Consider the following 22,522-nt stretch of genomic DNA (forward strand, 5'->3'; position numbering starts at 1 on the left):
GCCTTCAGTGCTCCTGGACTTCACTGGTCCCTGCATGTAACCTTGTGTATAGCTAAGCTGCCTCCCTGTTAGCAAGGTACATGGCAACACCTGTATCACGAGAGAGACGTGTATATTGGCCTGATAGATTAGCAGTAGCACAGTGCATAGCAGTATAGGAGATTCAACTCCGGGCGTGGGGCCGACAGCTGGGACCCCAGAGCTGGGGAGGGGAGCGGCAGCCAGGACCCTGGACGCAGGGCCGGCAGCCAGGACCCTGCATAAAACCTGGGGGTGCTGCAGCACGCCCTGCATCCCTAGTTCCCGTGCCTGTGACACCTTTCATACATTCAGGCTCCCAGTAGATGGATGAATAGGTAGAAAATGCTTTAATTGCTCTCCAGAACCTGTCAGAGGCAATGGGTTAGGGGAGTGGTTGGAGCAGGTATCTGGGAAGTTCATTTCCTGGTTCTGCTCTGCTGACTGAGATCCCTTGGGTAAGTCTCTTAGTCTCTCTAGGCCACGGCATGCATATCTGAAAAATAATTCTTACCTGCCTTACAAGATAGCTAAATTCACTTATTTTTGTTAAATACTTGGAGATCCTCCGCTGGAAGGTTCAAAAGAAGCTTGACATAACCCATTAGTGACCCTTTGCAGTGGAGGCTGTTACTCTTCACTGCCAAAGGTGAGCCTGTGATAAGAGAAGGTGGCAGGGGGCAAAGAGAAAATTGTGACTAGTGTGAACAGTCAGCAGAAAAGGCCTTTGCAGCTGTAGGCTGCTGGCCGGCAGGACTAATGCTCACCCAAATGTGTTCAGGCCCTTCCTTCAGGGCATAGCTTATTCTTCAGACAAATAACTCATTAACATCAAAACAAAGCTATTCCCCTGACCACAGCCTGCTTCCAGGGTTCAGAGGCCTTTCCCCTTGCCTCTCCAGGTCTTGCTCCAGGGCCCACCGCAGGAGCCACCCTGCTAGCTGCAGCTCCTTCCCTCAACAGTACTTTTTCAGCCCTTTTATAGGAATCACTTTACCCCTTCCCAGCTGGATCGGACAAGCCCCTCTCCCAGGCAGGAACAGCTCCTCTAAAGACAAGCGTTGTCTCCAAACAGAGCAAGCGCTTCAGGCCCTATGGTCCTTAAAGGGGCAGACCACTCTGTTCCAGCATCATCTTTGCCTGGAGATGCAGACAGCATCTCCTGGAGACAAATCAGACCAGACTGTTATCTTTGCATAGACTGAAGATTGGAGGAACTTAAGGCACCAGTTGAACGCTACAAGCCAAGAGGACAGTTGAGAGTGGAAGAGAGGATTAACTAAAAATGTGCTTAAACAACCAGAAACTCAAATCTGAGCCTCATGAAATGCCAGGCGGATTTGAATTCAGATCCCTGGATCTCCATCAGTTTTGGTTGTGGGTTGAAAGGACACCAGTTATATATTTTGTTTCTAAACTAATTGTCAAGGACTATACATATTGTCACTTTGTTTTGGCAGGTTGTGTACTTCACCGCTACATTCCCATTCGTCATGCTTATTGTGCTGTTAATCCGTGGTGTCACCCTGCCTGGAGCTGCAGAGGGCATCAAATTTTACCTTTACCCTGATGTATCACGGTTAGCAGATCCACAGGTATGGGACCACTAAGTAGGAGCAGGGAGACTTCCCATGCTCTGAAACAAGAGGGACATTTAGAGGTGGGTGGTGGTGCAACAACAGGAGATTTTTTCCCATGATCTTTATCAATCCAAATATAGCATGGACATTAAAACTGGGTTGTATTTTTCCATTGTATCTGGTTGAAAAGGTCATTGTTAAATGTGTTAATGCATCTTTCCATGTGTGTATTTTTGTGTCAAAGGGCTCTGAGGCTGTAAACTCTGTCCAGTTATAGAATCTCAGCTTTCTTGTTGGTATTAGGCTCTGGACAAGGTAAGGGAGATACATTTCTTTTTAGGAGAATAGTTTTTAGTTTCGAAGGGAATCGAAAGAAAGGAGAGAAATATGAGCGTGGCAGATGGCACACCAAGGAGCAATTGTGAGTATCTGTTTCACTCTGCCACCACCTCTCAGGAGCAGGACATGGGGGAAAGAAGTGAACAGAGTAGTGGAAAAATGAAAACCACTGCAAACATGTGAGAAATCTGTTTTCTCATGCAAACACGTGAGAGAATGCATGGAAGACGACTGCTTAGCACTGGGTAGGAGGAGTTGCGTTTTTTTTTTCTCTACAAGCTACAACTGGAAAAGGAAAAGACTATTCATTTCCATGGTACTGGTGTAGCAATGTGTGAAAGTCTAACCACTAGCTCTTTGGCCAACAGTGATCACATGGGAAATGCAAAACTCTCTAACCAATAGCAAAAAACAAATCCAAATGATAACAGTGATTTTTTTAAAGCAATGGCCGTAGGCATGATAGGGTGAAAATGCCTTTCTCCGTTGTTCCTTTTCTAACGATTATCTAGTAAAAAGTCAAAATACCAAGGGGATTTGGGCCCTGTAAGTAAGCAGGTAAAGTGTCCTTGAAAGAAACTTAGCCAAATGTGGCAGTCTCTGTGATCTTGCCTTCATTACACCAGCCATTCAGACATGCATCTACCTCCTTCCCTGGTAGCATGTAATTGTTATGAGTTATTAGCCGTAAGTTTCATGCCCTAAGATGTGATGACTGACAACACAGGAAAGATTCAGATTCTGTTTAACTCCTAGACCCCCTCTTCCATGATGGCAGAGCTCCCTCCAGAGTTAAGCTATCATGGACTCCCCATTGAAAAGGCTCATCTTCTTTCACCCGGAAATCCCTGTGGTATTTTTAGGTGGATGATGCTGACAATGGTAGGAGAGCTATGCTGCAAAGCTGCTGCTTTCCCCCCATTCAGACCTCCTGGATGATTCCCCCGTATTAGTAGAGAGAAGTACATGGCCATGAATGGTCAGGAATAGATGGAGGGGTTACCACAAATGTATGAAGCCGGAGTTTCTCACTGTAATGATACTATATATTGCATGTTATTGTACTAATACCATCAGGATGATGCGTCATGAACTGAGGTTAGTAACGGTGTTATTGATGTTAAAGAAATGCATTGTGTTATGCTTGTGTCCCCTCTGCACCTGCAGTGTTTGTCCTTGTGCCACCGATGGTTGAAAGGTATGGTTGGGGCAGCAGCATGAGACCATTTGGAAAAGTGTCAGTCAAGGTGTTCGTGTTTGCAGTCCAGTGGCTCTGTAGGCGGGTTCTAAGTGAACCGCATCAGATACAAGCGTATACAGGACTTTACAGCTGCCTCTGTGTTGTCCATTCTCTTGGGAAAGCATTGATTGTTATGCAGTAAGGAAAGGATCAGTTGAATGGCAGACAAAGTAGAATGATAGACCACCTTTCAGGCAGGGATGTTTGAATTGCTGACAGAGCTGTGAAGTTTTCAAGTGGACTCTGATGCTAATGATTTATTTTCCCCTACAATGTGGTCATTTTAAAATGAGATGCTCTCTTTTTTCTCCTCCTTTGCCCCAATATCTGTTTCAGTGGAAGCAATTTTTGTTGTTGCAAAGCCTGAATGACAGACTGACTGTGATGCACGTTGCTATAGGGATTGCCTACATTAATGATGCTTTCTTCCATCTTTTCTTTTAGGTCTGGATAGATGCCGGGACACAAATCTTCTTCTCGTATGCAATCTGCTTAGGAGCAATGACATCCCTGGGAAGCTACAACAAGTATAAATACAACTGTTACAGGCAAGTTTCTAACCAAGGGGGTTTAGTGTCTTAGCTAAATGATGTAAATAAGTAGGGACAATGGGTTCAAATTTTTTTTTGAATTAACTTGCTCCATGACATATGTGTGACTTAGGGACTGTTTGCTGCTGGGATGCCTGAACAGTGGTACCAGTTTTGTGTCTGGCTTCGCAATTTTTTCCGTCCTGGGCTTCATGGCACAAGAGCAAGGGGTGAACATTGCTGATGTGGCAGAGTCAGGTACGATGGTATTGGTGGCAGTGGTGGTGGGCACTGCCACCTAGTGTGTGAGCAAAGTACTGCGGACTAAATCAGCCAAACAAAATAAAATAAAATAAAAAGAAAGAAAAAAAAAAAAAGAATTCCCACAAGCATCAGAAAAATGATTAAATGCGCATGTTAGTCTGGTTTTCTTTTAGAACAGCAGTGGGTAGCTGATTAACATAGGACTTACTTTATCTTGATTAGTGTGGCAGTTTGAACACATTTTTCCAAAGTGCGTTAATAAAGTTTAGCTCAGATTATTTAAAAGGACCACACACATTGTTGTCTCAAGTCCAGACATGTCAATCCATTTTGGAAATCTACACCAACCCTCTTGTTACTGTAGGTATGATTGCCCGCGGGTGAGAGATGCCGTAGGAATAAAGTCAGGCACTTCCAATGGGACATATGGGAACTGGACGCCCAAATCCCATTGAAAGGCAAAGGAAGTTGGACACCTAAACCCCATAGGCTTCTTTGGAAAATCCCTTCCACCATGACACCAACTCTTGCAACTCTATACATTTGAATCTAGCTCCAAGGTGAAGCTGATACTCTTTGTGCAATGTCCATTCTTAAACTGTTTACAGGGACATATTTTCCCCTTGTTTTGCATGTAATTATTCCCATTGCCATTCAGCTATACACATGTATCAGAGAGAGGGTACATCCAGCTTGTGAATATACACTGAACAAGGTAGACTACATCTTTCCCCTGGACGTACTTCATAGGACTTGTGGGCAGGAGTGGTACGTTTAGGCTGTCATAATGATGGTGAACAATTATACCAGGCTAGATCAGTATTGCCAACCCCAAGTGTTCAAAAATCATAGTCAAGCCCCCAAAATCATGAGATTGGCTTAAAAATCATGAGATTTAAAAGAATAATATCACATTTTGGGTGCTTTTTCTTTTCCTTCTGATTTTTTCAGCCTTTAGGGTTCACTTTTTCACTGTAGGGTCACGTTTTTCAGCTATTTTTTTGTCACCAAGAAGACTAGAAACTTACTTTTTTATTCATTTTTTTAAATAAAAGCTGAGATTCTCTTGTAATTACATTGACTCCTGGAGCTGGATCTTTAAGAATCACAAAGACTCATTATGAAATGACGGCTGTTGGGAACACTGCTAGATTCTCAGTTGGTGTAAATCAGCATAGCTCTATTGAAATCAATGGAGCAAATGCCATTTTACATCAGCTGAGGATCTGGCCCATAAAGATCATTTTGATCAGATACTGCTTTACTTGCATACAGGAACAAACTAAGGGAATAATCCTGGTGAATACACCCTAACCAGCTCAGCACTTATTTCAGATGAGTTCTTAGAAATTTTGTATATTTGGCATTTTTTCTATTCAGATTCAAAATTTACTGTAATTGACCCAAAATAAAAAACATAATCCATTGCTAAATGGGCACCTTTGTCCCTGATATTTGATATTTTTAAAGTGGCACCACTGATCAGTTTTAGACACTGGACTTCCATCCTTTATTTTGGTGACCATTTTAGTTAGTTTGATTTCAACACACGGTGGTGGTGGCCACAAGTTGTAGCCATCTGATGGCTATTCAGTGGATTACACAGTATATACATGTGGTGGTTTTAAGCTAATTTCTAATGGACAGGTATACAAATCACAATAAACCGCCATCAACACTGGTACCGGTTGGTATACTTGTTGCCATTCTCAGCCAAGAGGCCAAGAATTGAATAAACCTGGGAGCGTGCTCTACCCCTCTCATTCCTAAGAGGTGGTTCCTTCAGTTCATGGTAGCGGCACATTGGCCGGAGTTGTGGGGGAAACTTGTACTGCTGCTGCCTGTACTCTACCTGTTCTGTGTCAAAGAGGAGACTTCATTTTCTAGTGCGGGCAACCTGAAACCATTTACCAGCAAAGAGAAATTGAAATAGATTTGTATTTTTTCCCCAGATATATTCCCACCCCCATCTTTTTTTTTAACCCTTATTTTGCCAGTATGCAAATCCAGGACTATTCTTCCAGGTAGAAAAAAGAGAGAGGGAGCAATGAGCGTCTGCAATTTGATTTTGCGGCTTGGCAGAGGAAGTTGTTTATTGAGCAACCAGATGATTCCTCCATTCTGTATCCTCCCACTTGCCTTACTCACACCTGTGGTTCCATTGACTTCAGTGGATTATTCTTGTGATTTGGGCACAATCTAGTTCACTCACAGCAGAACCCCAGCAGCACTCTGTTGCTTAATTACACCCCTGCCAAATTCACCCCTTATGTAAAGGTCTTGAGCTGAATTCTCCCTTGGTAGGATATGAGTAGTGAAGATCTGAAGACAATGGGAGTTACTCCTATCTTTCATTGGGCAAAGTGGACTCATTGATTTCAGTGGAGTTACACAAGGGTTGAATTTGGTCTGTCTCCGTCCCACATCCCTCACCCCAGATTGGCAAACTGCCTGATTTTTTAAAGTTCATTTTTCTCCTTTATTTTTCCCATTACATTACATAAAATAAAAGGCCAAAAGCATTGTTGCTTTTTTTTTTACCCTAAGAAATGCAATGTGGGAACAAAGGAAGCACAGTGAGGCCTGGCTAATCTGTGCTGGATTTGTCTGCGTGCCTGGCTGGATGAAAGATATATTGCATGTACAGTATGTACTAGTGATAAAGCCATTGCAAGACTTCCTTTGTTTTAACGCCGTTTGCAAACTGATTCAGATTAACCAGGTCTGACTATCGTGTCTGTCAGCTGATGGAGAAGGTTTGGCCTCCATATTTTGTATTGTTTCAATCTACCAGCCACAGTTCCTTCTGCTGACTGGATACAATTCCAGCCATAATATTTCTTTTAATCAGCAAGTGGCCAACAAATAGACTATGGTTATTACTGTTCTAATAAGCTTTTAACAACAACCACAAGCACAGTGCATTTTAACAGGATAATTATTCAGTGGAACGGCGCTCCATATTAAATGCAGTTTTCAATTATTTACATTAAACTGAAAGGATGCCAGAAATGTTATGGTATTTTACATGGACTTTTCTCTTTATAGTTCAACATTTGCTTTCACAGAAAAATACACACAGACCATAGAGCACTTGTCATCAGAAATTAACATACACAAACACACACTTTCAGCCCTGGTCTACACTAGGGCGGGGAGGGGGGAATCGATCTAAGTTACGCAACTTCAGGTACGTGAATAATGTAGCTGAAGTCGACGTACTTAGATTGACTTACCACGGTGAATTGACTGCTGCTGCTCGCCCGTTGACTCTGCTTGCGCCTCTTGTGGCACTGGAGTACAGGAATCGACGGGAGAGGGCTCGGGGGTCGATTTATCGCGTCTACACTAGACGCGATAAATTGATTCCCGCTGGGTCGATCGCTGCCCGCCGATCTGGCGGGTAGTGTAGACATACCCTTAGTGAGTTTTAGCGAGAAATAGCAGTTTTACATCTGTCTCATCATTTGCGCAGACTGGCTACAAATGCAATCTAATAGCAGTTATAGCTGGGGATTCAGTTTTTACTGAGAGAAGACATGATGTCCAGGGATTGAGGGAAAAGCAGAACCCCAGAAATTTTAGCTATTCAGCCAATTTTGTGTGTGCGCGCTTTCTGTCACATAAAACCACAGACGTGTTTCTTTTTAAAAATTAATGAAATAAAATTAATCAATCAATTGCTGGCTAATTTGTATTTATTTCTATTTAAATTACTTCAATTTTTCTTTTAATTTAAAAATGTCATCCTCCTGCTCTCATCTTTTCTTTTCCTTGCTCCTTTCTCCATCGTTCTTGTTGGAAAGGAAAAGTGGGAGTTAGGAAGAGCATCAGTAGTGATTCTCCATGCAGATTAAACAAGAGAATTCTGCTCCTGTGATTTACCGGACTTTATCTTCCCTACTGAAAAACAAGTTTAATTTGAATCTTCTCACCAAACCTGGAAGATGTCAACACTCCAATCCACCTTCTTTTGAAACCAAAAAAAAGTCCAGATTTTAATGTGCATGTAAATCTGTCCTTGCAAGATTTCCCCACACTGTAAAAATTACAAGATCACTTTTAAACCAGTAGCGGATGTCAGATTCCTACTGCCCCTGTTGCCCAATCAGAGATGGCATACTCACTTTACAAAAGTTCTCATGATGTATAACTAAGTGTTATTTGAAACCTGTGTGACACCAGGTGAGAACTTCTGTGAGAAACAACATAGAAGTGCAGTGCGCCGATGCTCTGTGTGTGGGTGGGTGTGAGTGAGCCAGCTCTTTATTAGCTGAGCCACAGGGCAGATAAGGCACATTCTGTTACTACTAGCTATGGGGGAGCTCCTTTAGCTAAGTTTTAGAAGCCTGTGATTTTGGAGCAGAAGGACCAAGGTTTTAGTCCCTGGTCTGTGGTGTGTACAGCATGCATAATTGGTCTAGTAGTTGTGCACGATTGTTGGCAGGACCCAGATTTGTTACGGCACGACTTAGGAAGCCGAGTGGTATAGGAGAATCTGACTATGGTGGCGTGTTAGCAGTATCAGCGTTAGTAGTATAATTTCCAAACAGCAGGGAACACTTTTGAGAACTCATAGGCCCAAATCCACAGCTGGTGTAAATAGGGGCAGCGCTATTGATTTCAATGGTGGTTTACAGCAGTTAAGGACCTTGGCTATTGGAGCATAAACCAAAACCTGGAAGGAAGGTGTATGAGAGATTTGTGTTTTCAGAAGGATAGGTTGAGTTGGCTGCAGCATTGAAGCTTCAGGAGAATATTTGGAGCAGATTCCCTCTTGTCCCCCCCTCCACTCAAATAGCCATCATGTGTGCTAGAAACAGGATTCCTTTATTCTACTGGGGCAGTTGCCTTCATTCCTGTTACACCTCCTGAATGGCTGGTGCAGGAAGCGATCCATTACTGGCATGTTTGAGACAGATGTTAAAACTGGTGGTCGGTTAGCGATGGCCTTTGGGTTTTCTTGGGGTTTCTGCTGTAGTCATGCGTGCTTCTTTGTCAGATGAAAGCTCCAAACAATTTCACTTCTGGTATTTCCAGCTGGGTTTGGGTTTATCTGAAAGGAACCAGGCATCCCTGCATTGGTGGGTAGCTATCTCTAGGCATGAGCTGAGTACTTACTATCTCCATTCCCTTTCCCCCCCTTCCTATTTTCTCTTTCTCCTCCTCTAGGTCCAGGCCTGGCCTTCATTGCCTACCCAAAAGCTGTGACCATGATGCCGGCGCCTACTGTTTGGGCTATCCTATTCTTTATTATGCTTCTGTTGATTGGACTGGATAGCCAGGTTAGTAACCACAGAAATGGACATATATGTCTTATTTGTCGCCATGATGCCAGCAATGGCAACCCCATTATAAATGGGTGGATTAAAAATAATAGTAAAATACCAATACGCCTGCTTAAATGAAGTTGCCTGTGCTGCAGAATCCATGGAGAAGCTGCTTTAGTCCATACATAGAGACAATGAATAAGTTAGTCGTGGCAGGGTCAGCATGATCTTGTGCATTAAGGTTTTGCTATTGGGACCCGGGGGAGTCCAAGGGGTAGAGCAATGCACCATGGCCCAAATGCTGCCCCACAACACACCACCATTTGTGGTTGGTGTGCAGCATTATCTGAGTCTGGTGAAGGAGAGATACTCATCACAAAAGGAAGGAACACCTGGGGTCTGTGCCTGCAAGGTGCTGGGTGCCATCGAAATCAATTGGCACTGAGGTTTCTGACCATGGTAGGGCTTGTGGACTACGTGGGAGTGAATTGCAGAGCGCACCAAAATGTTGCGCTGTAACTGCTCCTTGTCGACCCTGCTCGTGTGAACTACAAGGTGCCTAGTTTGTTGTAGTGTAGTGCTGTTCAAAGAGGAGTTTTTTTCACAGAAATATCAGCATAAATACCACAAAGGAATCTGTTAATCATTTCTAGATAGTCACAAGTAAACAGAGGCAACCAAGGATTACGCAGTAACTATAAACTGAGATTGCCCGAGGTTTCAGAGCGACAGGCAACTTTTTATACTCCAGTGATAAAGTAACTCTGACGTTCTAAAAATTCACTCGACAAAGGCAACATGTTTATTGAACTCAAATCCTCTCTTATATGAGGAGAGATTCATAAGTGGAGTTTTCCCAGTGGTTACCCGCTTAATCTCTCCAATTTGTAAAGTGTGGCATTTGTTCTAAATCGCTCTTTACTGCTTACTCTTTGAACTCTACTAAGTGACTTTCAGTCCCTTCCAAACTGAATGTTACAATGCCCAGGGCTGCGGTTCTACAACCAAGTGCTTATACAAATGTTAAGCTGTCTAGTAATTTTAAATAGCTCCTCACTGTGTAGAATAATTGAAACTAATTGGAGCGCTTAATTTCCTCTTCCTCCACTCCCCCTTTTTGGAGTGCACTCAAGCAGGGTTTTGGAATGCCAGAGCGTCTTAAGATCAAATCCAACCAATGGGAAGTGTTACATGTAAAAAGAAACAGTTTTACATAAGACTTTAAAATAGGAATTCAAGCAAGCATTCAGTATTAAACACTGGAAGCTAGACGGTCCAATAATATAGCTGCTATCCCTTATCAGTGAAGGGCACAGAGTACAATGTGTTTAAAGGAAGTTTCTGGACATAGTAAGTATATTAATGCAAAGGCTAGGATGATTTATATACGCCAGAATATTGCTACTTCATGAACTCGCTGCAATATGTCACTGACTGTGGGATGAACCATTTACTTATTGACAACTTAATGGGGCCAAACTGCCCTCAGTTACATCAATGCAGCTCAATGAAGTCACCCTTGTAAGGGGCCTGATGCAAAGCTCAATGAAGTCAATGGAAGGGCTCCCGCTGTCTTCAGTGGGCTTTGGATTGTGCCAGATATGAGAGCAGGATTTGGCTGTCTGATTTCTTTGTTTCTATTAGATTTGTTTGTGCACCATTAAATGGTCCCTTTTCCTATACATGAAGTTCTTCTGGCTGTCAATAAACTAGCGCCCTTTCCCCAAGGCTGGTTTTGTTTTATTTGGACAACTCTGATTATATTTGTCTTACATTCATTTTTCTGTTGCAAGGACGTACAGATAATTTTTTAAAAATAAAAACTGTTCTAAGATGCTGAATTAGACAAAGTAAGATAGCTGATCTGCTCCAGACTTCGGTTTATGTTGCAAGTGAGAATATTTTACCTACCCCCTGTAAAGTGGCTGTATCATTACAGCTATTAGAGAAGCACCTAAGGGTCTCAGTCACAAACCAGATGGCCCTATTATGCTAGGAGTTGTACAAACATATGTAAAGAATCATAGAATTGTAGGACTGGAAGGGCCTGCAAGAGGTCTTCTAGTCCAATCTCCTGCACTCAAGGCAGGACTAAGTATTATGTTTGTACAGCGGCCAAGGTCAGCCCAGGGGCTGCCGACAGCTCACCAGCGGCCCACTGCCCGAGCGGCAGTCCCCTGCCTGCCAGAGCAGTGGCCAGGGTTGGGTCAGCCCCTGGGGCTGGAATGGCAGTGGTCATCTCCTACCGCATGAGCAGTGGCGGGGCTGGAGCAGTTGCAACTCTAGCAGTGGTCTGTTTGTCCACTCCCGCCCCAGGGTATTCTTAGTAAAAACAGGGACAGGTCGTGGGCTTCTGTGAATTTTTGTTTATTGACCGTGGCCTTTCCCTGACTTTTACTAAAAATACCCGCGACAGAATCTTAACCTTACCCATGTGCTTTTCCTGAATAATTGGTCTATTTACAGTGTGTAAAGTATCTGCAAGAATTTTTGCAGGAGTGGGGCCAAAGTTTATGACAAGATGCACTAGGTGGATGAAACAAACAAACGGGGGGAAGTGGGGTTTTGTGTAGAGAAAAAAGTTTGCAGGGCTGTATTTCATTGAATGAATTTTCACCAGTATAACTGAAAACAGAATTTGGCCCTAATTCTGTACTTTAACTATGTGGTGCATATAAATTTTACCAGCACATCAAATGAAGACAGAGATTGAGAGTTGCTGCCACAGTTGAGGAGGTTTAGCTTTTCGAGTATTTTTCTCTGTCTCTTTTCTGACATCCACTTTTTGTTCATCTGAAACATCTACAACATAAAAGCCACATGAGCATTTTCCTCTCATCACATTCATTTCCTTTATCCTTGTAGCTTATGTTTATAAGAAAACCAACTTAATGTCTTATAAGTATGCGAGGAAACTGACTTCAATTCTGAAAGCTTCTTCCAAACTAAAAAATGACACACACACTTTAACCTTGAGGCTACAAGGAATAGGATTGTTATTTAATTATTCAAAGTACTATCTAGTTCCATAGAGTGTAAATACAGAGCTTCTAGGGGGTGTTTAATTAAGACAAAAGAGAATGAAATGTATACTGTGTATATTTCAATTTGTTTTTTTCCCCCTTTAGTTTGTTGAAGTTGAAGGACAGATCACGTCATTAGTTGATCTGTACCCATCCTTCCTAAGGAAGGGTTACCGACGGGAAATCTTCATTGCTATAGTGTGTTTCCTTAGCTATCTTCTGGGACTAACTATGGTGACTGAAGTAAGTAACACTGGTGATGGAGAGCTTTATTTTACTTTATTTATTTATTTTACAATCAGCATGTATCCTTATTGACATTGTGAATCAGATGGCATAAAGCAAACCACTTGGAAGAACACCACCACTTAGCTCCTACATAGCTCTTTTGATCCCTACATCTCAAAGTGCTTTGAAAGGGAGGTAGATATCTTTATGCCCATTCTACAGATGGGGAAACAGAGGCACAGTGAAGTGAAATAGAACCCAGGATTTCTGACACCCAGTCCATTAGTTCTCAACTTGGGGAGCGGGGATGTCATGAACAGTTGCCGGGATATACGACTACCCTTCCTTTCTTTATGGCTACATAGGATGAGGGCCCCAAACCTTTTTTTCTGTTATAAAATGGGGTCACAGTATAGAACCACTGCCCCTCATTGCAAGCCAAAAAATAAAGCACATGGAATTTCCAGAAGCATCTACTCAGCAATACGACATATCTAGTCTGAACATAAAAAAAATAAAAAGATGGAAAATCTGACTGTCACTCCCATATAACCTAGTTTACAGCTGCTTCCTAATCAGATAGGTGCAGAAGAACAGCTAAAGAAAGACATTGGGAATGAAAATCTTTTCAAAACAAAAGCTTGAAAATTAATCATACCATTCATAATGCAACAAGAATGGCAGAAAGGGGCTTAAACCAAAGATTACTTTAAAGCGCTTTGCATCTTATTTCTGATTCTGAAACTTTTAAAACATATATATATATATATATAATTCTAATAACTCCAGATAAAGTCACTCATCTGCTCTAGCGTAATTTGTTTATTATGCTGTATATTTCTGTTGCAATTTGGCTGGGTAACTACATTGTCCCTAGCTAAATTCCCTCTACAGTTTTAATTGAATAGGGTACAATTCTTCATCTCTTGACCCAAACTGCTGACTAGTGCTGTTATGCCAAGTTGAATAGCTCCTGATTTTCAACTTCTTCCACAAGGAATCTCAGTAATTTCAATCGTGGTGTCTAAGGTACTATACAACATGAGTGAAAATGCCAGAAATCTGACCCCAAATCATTAAAAGGTAAAACAGGTTGAGATTGTTAAACTCAAATCTAGCATGATGTGTTGGGGTATACAGCTTCCATCTAGTACATTCAGTGAAGTAGGTTCTGATTTTAGTTAAATCAGTGAAGTTATTCTGGATTTAACTTGGTATAAGTGAGCCTAGAATCTGTTCCAATAAGTGCACTAATGTGATATTTATCTTAGAAAGAACACAAGCCTTCTTTTGAAGATCAGATTTAAAACAAAATCTGAGGGATCTCTGTAGGAATCAAAATAATGTCCATAACTGACATTTCGCATACACTGACAATTTTTTCCAGAAATGTTTATGTGAAACTAACATAAGGAGTGAAGAAAATGACATCCATATTGAAATACATTTCAGCATATTTAGAGCAATATGTAGCAATGAGACTGGACATATCTATGTAATATTTAAAAGTAATAGACTCATAAATGGAATACCTCCTAGTGAGATGACTTTAGTCTCATTGGAGGAGTTTATGTTAAAGACCAATTATTTCTTTCCATCATATGTTTCTATAAATGCCCATATAAAAATATCTTTAAGAAGGAAAGACTTAAGTGTCTCAGTCGATTATACTAAGTGGCTTAATTTTGATCAATACTCTTCTGCTTTAAAATGCTTTCAGTGATAAACAAGCATCTTTTCTAGGGAGGTTAATGCTAAGCAATAAGATAGTTTGGTAGAATTTTACTTTTTAAAAACAGTAAAGAATTTGGTACAGCATGGTTTTCTGTTCATAAGGATATTTTATTTGGAATTGAGTATAGAGCACTCATGGTTTTAGTGACTGATCCTAACCCTTGTGTGTGTCTCTTTTACAGGGTGGCATGTATGTGTTTCAACTCTTTGACTACTATGCAGCTAGTGGTGTATGCCTTTTGTGGGTTGCATTCTTTGAATGTGTTGCTGTAGCCTGGGTTTATGGTAAGTAAGGATCCCTAGATCTAATATGAATCTTATCGTGAGCCAATAATACCAAATTTTACCTATTTGTTGGTCAAAGCTAGAAAGGCATCATTCAGCAGACTGAACCATCCATTCCTGAATATTCTGTGGAAGCACCTGGTATTTTCCCTTATTGTCATTTTGTTCTTCGTTCTGAGGGCCACATTTTTAGCTGGGCTCAAGCCAGCCTCCAATTTTTTCACACAGAATTGAATGTTTTTTGCATGCTCATTGGTAGTTAGATGCACAATTAAGCATTTGCATGTGTAAACCTAAGGCCCAGAGCTGAACTTTCGGCTGATAGTGAAAAGCTCTGATTGTGTCTCAAAGACCTATTTTCTAAAACTGTAATCTCTACATGGGTCAAGCCAGCCAAATAGAAAACAGCTAAGAGAGAGCCTACAGAAAAATCTATTATGTCTGGTTATTTTTAGGTGATGCAAATTTCCTAAATCTGACAATAACCTATGTTGCTGTTTTAACTGGCTAAGACTGGTCATTTCCATGGTTCTTCATGAACTATTAATATTATAGTATTAACTATAAATACCATTTTTTTTACTTCAGATTGAACCACGGTCAAATTTAGATTCAAATGGGCTGTATCAGTTGTTACTCAGTCCTTTCTCAGGCAAAACTTTTGCCAACTTCCACGGTAGCTCTGGGGTTAGTATTCTACACAGTATTCTACTGCAACAGTATGAGAAGAGAGACTTCCCTCAACCTTTCAGTGCCACCATGCAAGGTCTTTTTGAAAGTCCTGTGCATCACCCTTCTTGAACAACATTGTACACAACCCTTTAATGTAACATTTCCTCTTTACTATGGAAATTAGCATCCACACTTAGCCACAGACACTCCTCTCTAAACACAAACAGCTCCCATAGACTCAAAACAAGTCACTATTTTCCCCCTTCAGCGCCTTCTCAGCCCCAACTGTGCAGTTGTATTAGTGCAATACCACTTCGTTACTGATGTCCTACACTGTGTGGCTTTCATATACAGGCTCTTGATAATGCTCTTTTCTTCACCAAATCACCAAGTGACTATGTATTCCAGGCGCTGATAATATGTATGATGCCATTGAAGATATGATTGGATACAGACCTGGTCCCTGGATGAAATGGAGCTGGATTCTAATCACACCACTTCTTTGCGTGGTAAGTACAGAATCACACTATGTCTCATCTTGCACTTGTTTTTCCTTCCAAACTTTGTCCTGGTTTTTTGTCCTGTAAAGGGGAACATCCCAGAGGGCCACTGTGTGCAGGTACCAAACTGAAAGGGGTACACGTAGGTTGGAAATGCTCCGTTTCTCATTCAGTATTATATATAACACAAAAAGCTATGTTGCAAAGTCCAGCATTCAGAAGTTAGGAAATGCCAGAATTAAGGTTGCCTGTGCAAAATTGCCTGGTCCATTCGGTCCTCCCCCGTAGCTCCTTATCCAGTTTCAATGTTCTCCCTGAGCCAACTGGCTCCCAACCCTATCCCACCCTGTTTCCCTCATTGGTTCCAGTACCAGCCTTCCCACCCAGCCATGCCCAGCTTTCCCTCCTCCCCCACTAGCTCCCTGTCCTTGGCTCCTGATCCAGCCAGTCCTAGTCTCCCCTCAGCTCCAAGTCCCAGTCTCCTCCATCTCCCAGTTACAGTTACTCTCCCCCCTCTACTTCCAGTCTCATGCCACTTTTCCCCCCAGCTTTGTCCCCTCTGTCTAAGAGTTAGACAGCGTCATCCTCCACATTGCCTGAGGACCAGTGTGTGTGTGTGTGGTGGGGGGGGGGGTGAAAGGAAGGGGAGGGAGAGGGGATCACTGAGAGCATAGGAGAGATAGGTTCCCTATTCTAATTTCTGGTACCTGACCCTGTGCTGTGTGTGGATGGTACATGCACAGTCTGGTCAGCACTAAGACCTGTGAGACGCTTGAGTATGCTCAGTGAAGATAGAATCGTCTGAGATTTTAGTGTTGAGCTCTAGCTGGTCTCTACTGAGCATGTGTGAACTATGATTTTTCAAAGGCTTATTTATAACTTTGTCAAATTTCGGCGGATTTTCATGGGGATGGTAAAAGTCCGCTCTCTGAAACAAAGGCCTCCTGCCAAATTCCAAGGCCCTACACCAAAGTATGGGGGGGAGGGGGGCATTACAGCATTTCAAAGAAAAGATCTCAAGAATTTTTTTAAATGGGCGAAACAATATATTTTTCCCTAGCCTTGTCTTCAGAAATGACTCAACCATTTTGGCTGAATTTTTTCAATCAATCAATCAATCAATCAATATCTATCAATCAACCTTAGGCTGACACTCAGCATGGAAAACTTCAGCCCAAATGGTTAAAGTTTTGTAAAGTTATAAAACAGCCGAAAACAGGATCTTATACTGGGAAGTATTGAGCAACTTTAAGCATAGACAGTGCCACCAGCCCCAGCTATAGTGGAGCAGTGTCAGCTAGTCTTGATGAAGATGTTGGATGTTTTTATGCCAGTGCTGTGTAAATGTTGACAATTTGAGGTGGACAGTTGTAGCACATGGCCTCAACACAGCAGAATTCCTATATGCAAGGCAGTGGCTGGAGAAAATCAAGTCCCCTCATATTCATATTTCCTATTTTCTTGCGAACACACACACACAGAAAATATTTCCTTTCTCACTGATGCATGTTAATGCAACACAGTAGATTCACATGTCCGATGTAAAACCTCATTACTGTCAAAGCAAGTGGGCTTGCTTGTTGAGTGTAGGTGTCTGATGAGTCATCTCCCTTCCAGTCTTTCTGACTGCTAGACAGCTTTGCTGTCACCCACCTGACCCAGCTCCAGGTCACAGTCCCTTCATAATTTCCAGTGTCAAAGCTGACTTCAGCTTTGCAGGATATTGTAGGATATATAGCTTGACACGAGTGAACAGAAGTGAACAGCATTGTGGGAAATACATAATATAGTTCGGTTAAGATACCTGCACATGCTGGGGATAGCTCAGTGGGTTGAGCCCAGGGTTGTGAGTTCAATCCTTGAGGGGGCCACTTAGGGATCTGGGGCAAAATCAGTACTTGGTCCTGCTAGTGAAGGCAGGGGGCTGGACTCGATGACCTTTCAAGGTCCCTTCTAGTTCTAGGAGATAGGATATCTCCATTAATTTATTTAATGTAGGGTCCATGGCACCTAACATATATGTATTGGCTAACACTATGCTCAAAAGTGAGCACAGATGAGGAGAGTTCAGGAGAGGGGAGATACTGTAAGAGTACTGTAATAATATCCTGACCAGCACTTTGGAACAGCAAAAGAAAAGCTTGTCCCCTTAGAATCCATCATTGGGTTTACACTGAGATCGCTGTACGATGGGACAGGACTCTGGAGGTTAGCCAGTGCTAGATGGATGCCCATGCAGTGCAGACCTGACTCACTGGGCTTATGGCGATCTACCTCACTGTTAAGTGGCTGTTTGATTTAAAGAGCATTCAAGAACCTGGCATACAAACTGAAGCACAAAACCTAGCTGTGTTGGTTGCAGAGCAGAAATAAGTAGTTTTCCTAATTTTGCAAGGGGGAAGAGCATTATATCTTTCCCTTGCGAAGTAACCAGTACTGAAATAAAGCAACTGCACAGAGCACTTCATTTGCAATGAACAAGTGTTATTGGTTCTACAAAATGCAGGAACTGTGCTACATGTTTGAGTGCTATCTACTGGGGCCATATCTATTAACTGGCTATTTACATAAACATGGATATTAACTGGCTATTTACATAAACATACACATATAAAGCTCTCTTATAACAGTTTCAGTGTAGAATGTCTTTCCCGTAGTTTAAAATGTTTAGCAAAGTTGGCCAGTGCTGCCTTTTACTGCCTTCCTTTTCTGGGTCCCAGTGATACCATATCCTGTGTAAGCTGCAGTGGATCCACAATGCTAGTACCTATGCTATAACCCTTCTTCTCGTTTTGTTTTCCCTCCCTCGCAGGCATGCTTTATCTTTTCTCTGGTCAAGTATACACCTCTGACCTACAACAAAGTTTACACATACCCTGACTGGTCAATCGGCGTGGGATGGGTTCTTGCTCTTTCCTCCATGATCTGCATCCCATTGGTGATGGTCATCCGCATTGTACAGTCGGATGGCTCACTTATTGAGGTAAGAATGACCACATAAATGGTGGATGGATGGATGGATGGGTGGATATGTGTGTATGTGTGAGACAGAGCGAGAAAAATTTAACATTTAAGAGTAAATGGTGGCTTCAGTTGGGGGGCCACTCTCTTTGTATCTGCTTTGTTGATTTGGCTCCAGGTAAGTTATTTTAACATACAGTGGATAAAGCAAGCCACACTGGAGAGGTACAATATGGCGCACACTTGTCCATGTCTTTAATATGGAAGGGCTGCTAGTGGAGAATACAGACCCCAGCATGCTAGCCTCCACCTTCTCCATCTTGATAAAGATGGAGCATGGCATGATGTGACATGAAGCTGCCTCCTGTACAAAAGATAGGTCAGCTGCAGCCTGATTCATGTTGTGCAAAATAATCACAACCCTTGGAAAGCTGTCATTGTGGCTCTTGATAGGGCAAAGTTGAACACCTCAGTTTAACCAATATAAATAATCATTTTTCAGATCACCAGTTCTTTCAGCAAATATTATGAATCCTATCTAACTAGATTAAAACCTAAGCCTTCTGGCCTCAAAAAAATATCAGCTGATATTACTTGCCCTTCCATGTCTGTGTTCTTTTTGTTCAACAAAATGTTCCCTCTCTGAGCACAGTTGTTTTGTTAGTCTAATTTCACACAGAAACTGAACTATGCCTCCGTGCACCAGAGCTCAGTTTGCAAGGCAAAGGGAGCTCAATAGGTAAAATAGTAGAGAGAAGATTATAGCTAGAAAAGTTAGAGAGAAGGCCAAATCTAAATCCTGCACCCAAGAACCCATGGAATTTTGAGGTTATTTAGTACCACATGTGAAGGCCATGCCTGACCTCATCTCTTGTCAAAAACTCAATTCCCGAATTTTAGGAAAACTCTTTTCTGAACTTTTTGGCTCTTCTCTCTCTCTCTCCCCCTCTCTCTCTCTAAAATGAACCAAATGAAACATTGGCTCCAAACGCTCCCAGACTTTGGGGAAACTTGGATTCAGATCTGAACTTTACAGCTTGGTCCTACCTCGGCCAGATATATGCTTAGTGCACCTCAAAGACAAAGTCAACTACATTCTTCTATTCGCCCTTCACAGTGTTTCTTCATCTTCTCTTCAAACTGTGCTTTTTTTCAGTAAAGAAAGTAGCTTTTCCCAGAACACAGTAATACACTTGAATTTGTGTGTTCTCCAAGTTTTAATGGTCTTTTTTAGTGCTGGCTAGGACATTTTGTTGGGGGTTTTATTTTCCTGCCTGCATTCTCACCATCTATTCAGAAAGTGGTCTAAAAGTAGCCAAAGCTGCCTTTTAAGATCATCTTAGGGAAGGGAGGAGGTAACCACTTGTCTAGTTCCTTCTTTGTGAACTGAGAACTAGAAGAAAGGTTGCAGCTTGCCAATGAACTACCCTGTTTAAAGGCAGGATTGTTTTCAATACGAGAGAGAACACATGAATCGGCGGAGATTCTACAGCACTGAAATGCAACTTGTGTTTAGTCAGACAGTCTGACTTCCCATCCAATGAGGCCCTGGTGCTCCTTCTTGAATAAAATATTAGGGTTGGAAAGGACATTCTGGGTCATGTAGGCCACACTGCTGCATAGCAATAGTACAGTTTCCATTAGTCTTATAGCATCCCTGAATATTTGATGGCCAAGTTTAGCCTCAAATACCTCTAATGATGGTAATTCCACAACCTTTCTTGAATTACTTTTCTCTGATCTCCAGTACTTAAAGATACCGCGTTTCATTCTCTAATTGAGGCCAAGGGCTCAAAAATAGACTGGACTTTTACATGGATAATGAGATAGTTACAGCAGATAGGATAAAAATAGCTTTAGGGGAAGATATATCCGTATGCTTCAGAGTATACACCAACTACAAGTTGAAGGGGCTAAGGAAGCAAGCTCCCTATTGTGCAGGTTGGTTAGCATCGGGTACCAGCCATTCTTGGACTCAGGATACTGGTCTAAGTGGACTCTGGTCTGAGCTAGTATGGTATTTACTAATGACCTAGCCTAATTCAGATACTGGGTTTAATGATAAAGATGAAAGTGGCCTCCCTGACAGTGAGCCAGATTAATTGGTAGCATCAATGGAGCTGCTCGTGGTAGTAGGCACTACACTTGCGGATAAGCAGCTGCAAGATTAAGCCCTTCATAAGATGCTCAAGATCATTTGGAGAGAACTATGTTTTATGACAACACACTTTTCTAGACTCTTGTTCTTAGGATCGATGTGGCCATTTTTCTAACCCTTGGCTGTTGCTCTTTTCCCTTTCAGAGAATAAAAACAGTGGCTGCCCCTAGGGAAGTGAGTCGGTGGGCCAAAGAAATGGAAAGCACCACCTCATTCTGCCCCAATGGAACTCCTAATGGTGGATTGATTAAGCCAACTCACGTCATTGTGGAGACTATGATGTGAGCTCTCTCTGTGAGAGGATAAACCTGCTTTAACTGCCATTTACTAACCATAGATTCTCATAGGACCGGGTTTACAGAGCTTTATATTTGCACTAGGATTTATTTTTATTTCTCACAGAGAAAGTTATTTTTTGTGGTGTTTTTACTTTTCTTTTCTTTTTCTTTTTTTTACATATTTTGTAAGGTAATCACAGCAGAAGCCTCTTGCAGGAGGCAGTTTTCATATCAGACTAGACCTATTACAGGAATTTACTACCATTTGGGTTTCTAACACGTTAATAGCTCTCTGAATATTATACATCTTATCACTTGAAATTGATTTTCTTGCCAGCAATATATTCAAATCTCAGAAAGCAATTTTTTAGGTGCTGGTGTGGTTGGGAACAGGGTAAACCCTAGAACTCATGAGTGAGTTCTGTTGAGAGAAATTGCAAATGAAGAAAAAAGGTGAATGTTGCTTCAAGGGATTGGTTTTCAAAGGTGTAGTGCTTTTCTTCCTCTGGTTCAGGCAGGGTGAATGACAGATTTCTGAGTCATGATGTTACCTTTGCTATGGTCCATGTAAAAATATATATATATATCTGTTCAACTGGAGGAGAGAAATTTATGGGGGAGGGAGGACTGTAGTTAGGAATTAAATACCCAATCAGGATGCCTGTCCCTCCTGAGCATTGTGTAAAAATGTCACAGTAGAAGACAAAATACATATTGCCTACAGAAGACATTTTGCCTGAGGAAGGAGTTTTGTGTACATACCCTTTAGTTTTCCTGCACACCGTAGGTTACCTGAGGTGTTCCTAGTTTAAACTTGCACTTTGTACAAACAGAACAGTAGGAAGAGCCTGTGCGATAGCTAAGATCTGAATTATGGAGAGGCAGCATTCATGTTTTATGGAATTTAAAATATATATGTATTTTGTAAACTGTTGGGCTTTGGTATCAAAAGAAAAATATGTTGAGGACAATGATCGCACCAAGCTTAACACCCAGCCAGTTATTCATTACCCCAGGAGCAAAGCAGCCCACGGATATATTGTACACCAGGCATTTCCAGCAGGCAGATTTTTAATAATAGTAATTAAATGAAGAGGACAATAATGCTTAGCACATCCATATGCGCTGTTCAGCCGTATACCTCAAATTGGTATCCCTATTTATTTATTTATTTATTTGACTATTGTTGGTGCAGTGGGGGAAAGCAGGCCCAGGGAGGGAAAGTGACTTGTCCAAGGTTACAGCAACTCAGTGGCAGAGCTAGGACTAGAACTTAGGTCTCCTGACTGGCTTGCCCCAGAGGACCATGCTACCACCATTTTGTTTTTTGGGTAATGCATGTATGGGGGACAAAAAGGGGGAATTCAACCTACTATAAACTAGGGCTTTATGTAAATTAAGAGAAGGAAGTCTGTAATATTTCTTTGGTTAAAAAAACATTA

The 22,522-nt window shown here is 41.8% G+C and overlaps 1 protein-coding gene across 1 annotated transcript in view; it reads left to right on the top strand.

The window, feature by feature from the left end:
- The window catches only part of SLC6A6 (solute carrier family 6 member 6), a 36,752-nt gene extending 15,599 nt beyond the window's left edge, over window positions 1-21,153 (top strand). The window contains exons 5-13 of the mRNA XM_065408567.1: window positions 1,479-1,613; window positions 3,622-3,725; window positions 3,841-3,965; window positions 9,144-9,256; window positions 12,370-12,507; window positions 14,409-14,511; window positions 15,592-15,692; window positions 18,496-18,666; window positions 20,947-21,153. Coding sequence (XP_065264639.1) covers window positions 1,479-1,613; window positions 3,622-3,725; window positions 3,841-3,965; window positions 9,144-9,256; window positions 12,370-12,507; window positions 14,409-14,511; window positions 15,592-15,692; window positions 18,496-18,666; window positions 20,947-21,087 — 1,131 coding nt within the window. The 3' untranslated portion in view covers window positions 21,088-21,153. The remainder of the gene's footprint in view (window positions 1-1,478; window positions 1,614-3,621; window positions 3,726-3,840; window positions 3,966-9,143; window positions 9,257-12,369; window positions 12,508-14,408; window positions 14,512-15,591; window positions 15,693-18,495; window positions 18,667-20,946) is intronic.
- The last annotated feature ends 1,369 nt before the right edge of the window (window positions 21,154-22,522 follow it).

Source organism: Emys orbicularis, chromosome 7 (genome assembly GCF_028017835.1).
Source record: "Emys orbicularis isolate rEmyOrb1 chromosome 7, rEmyOrb1.hap1, whole genome shotgun sequence".
NCBI lineage: Eukaryota > Metazoa > Chordata > Testudines > Emydidae > Emys > Emys orbicularis.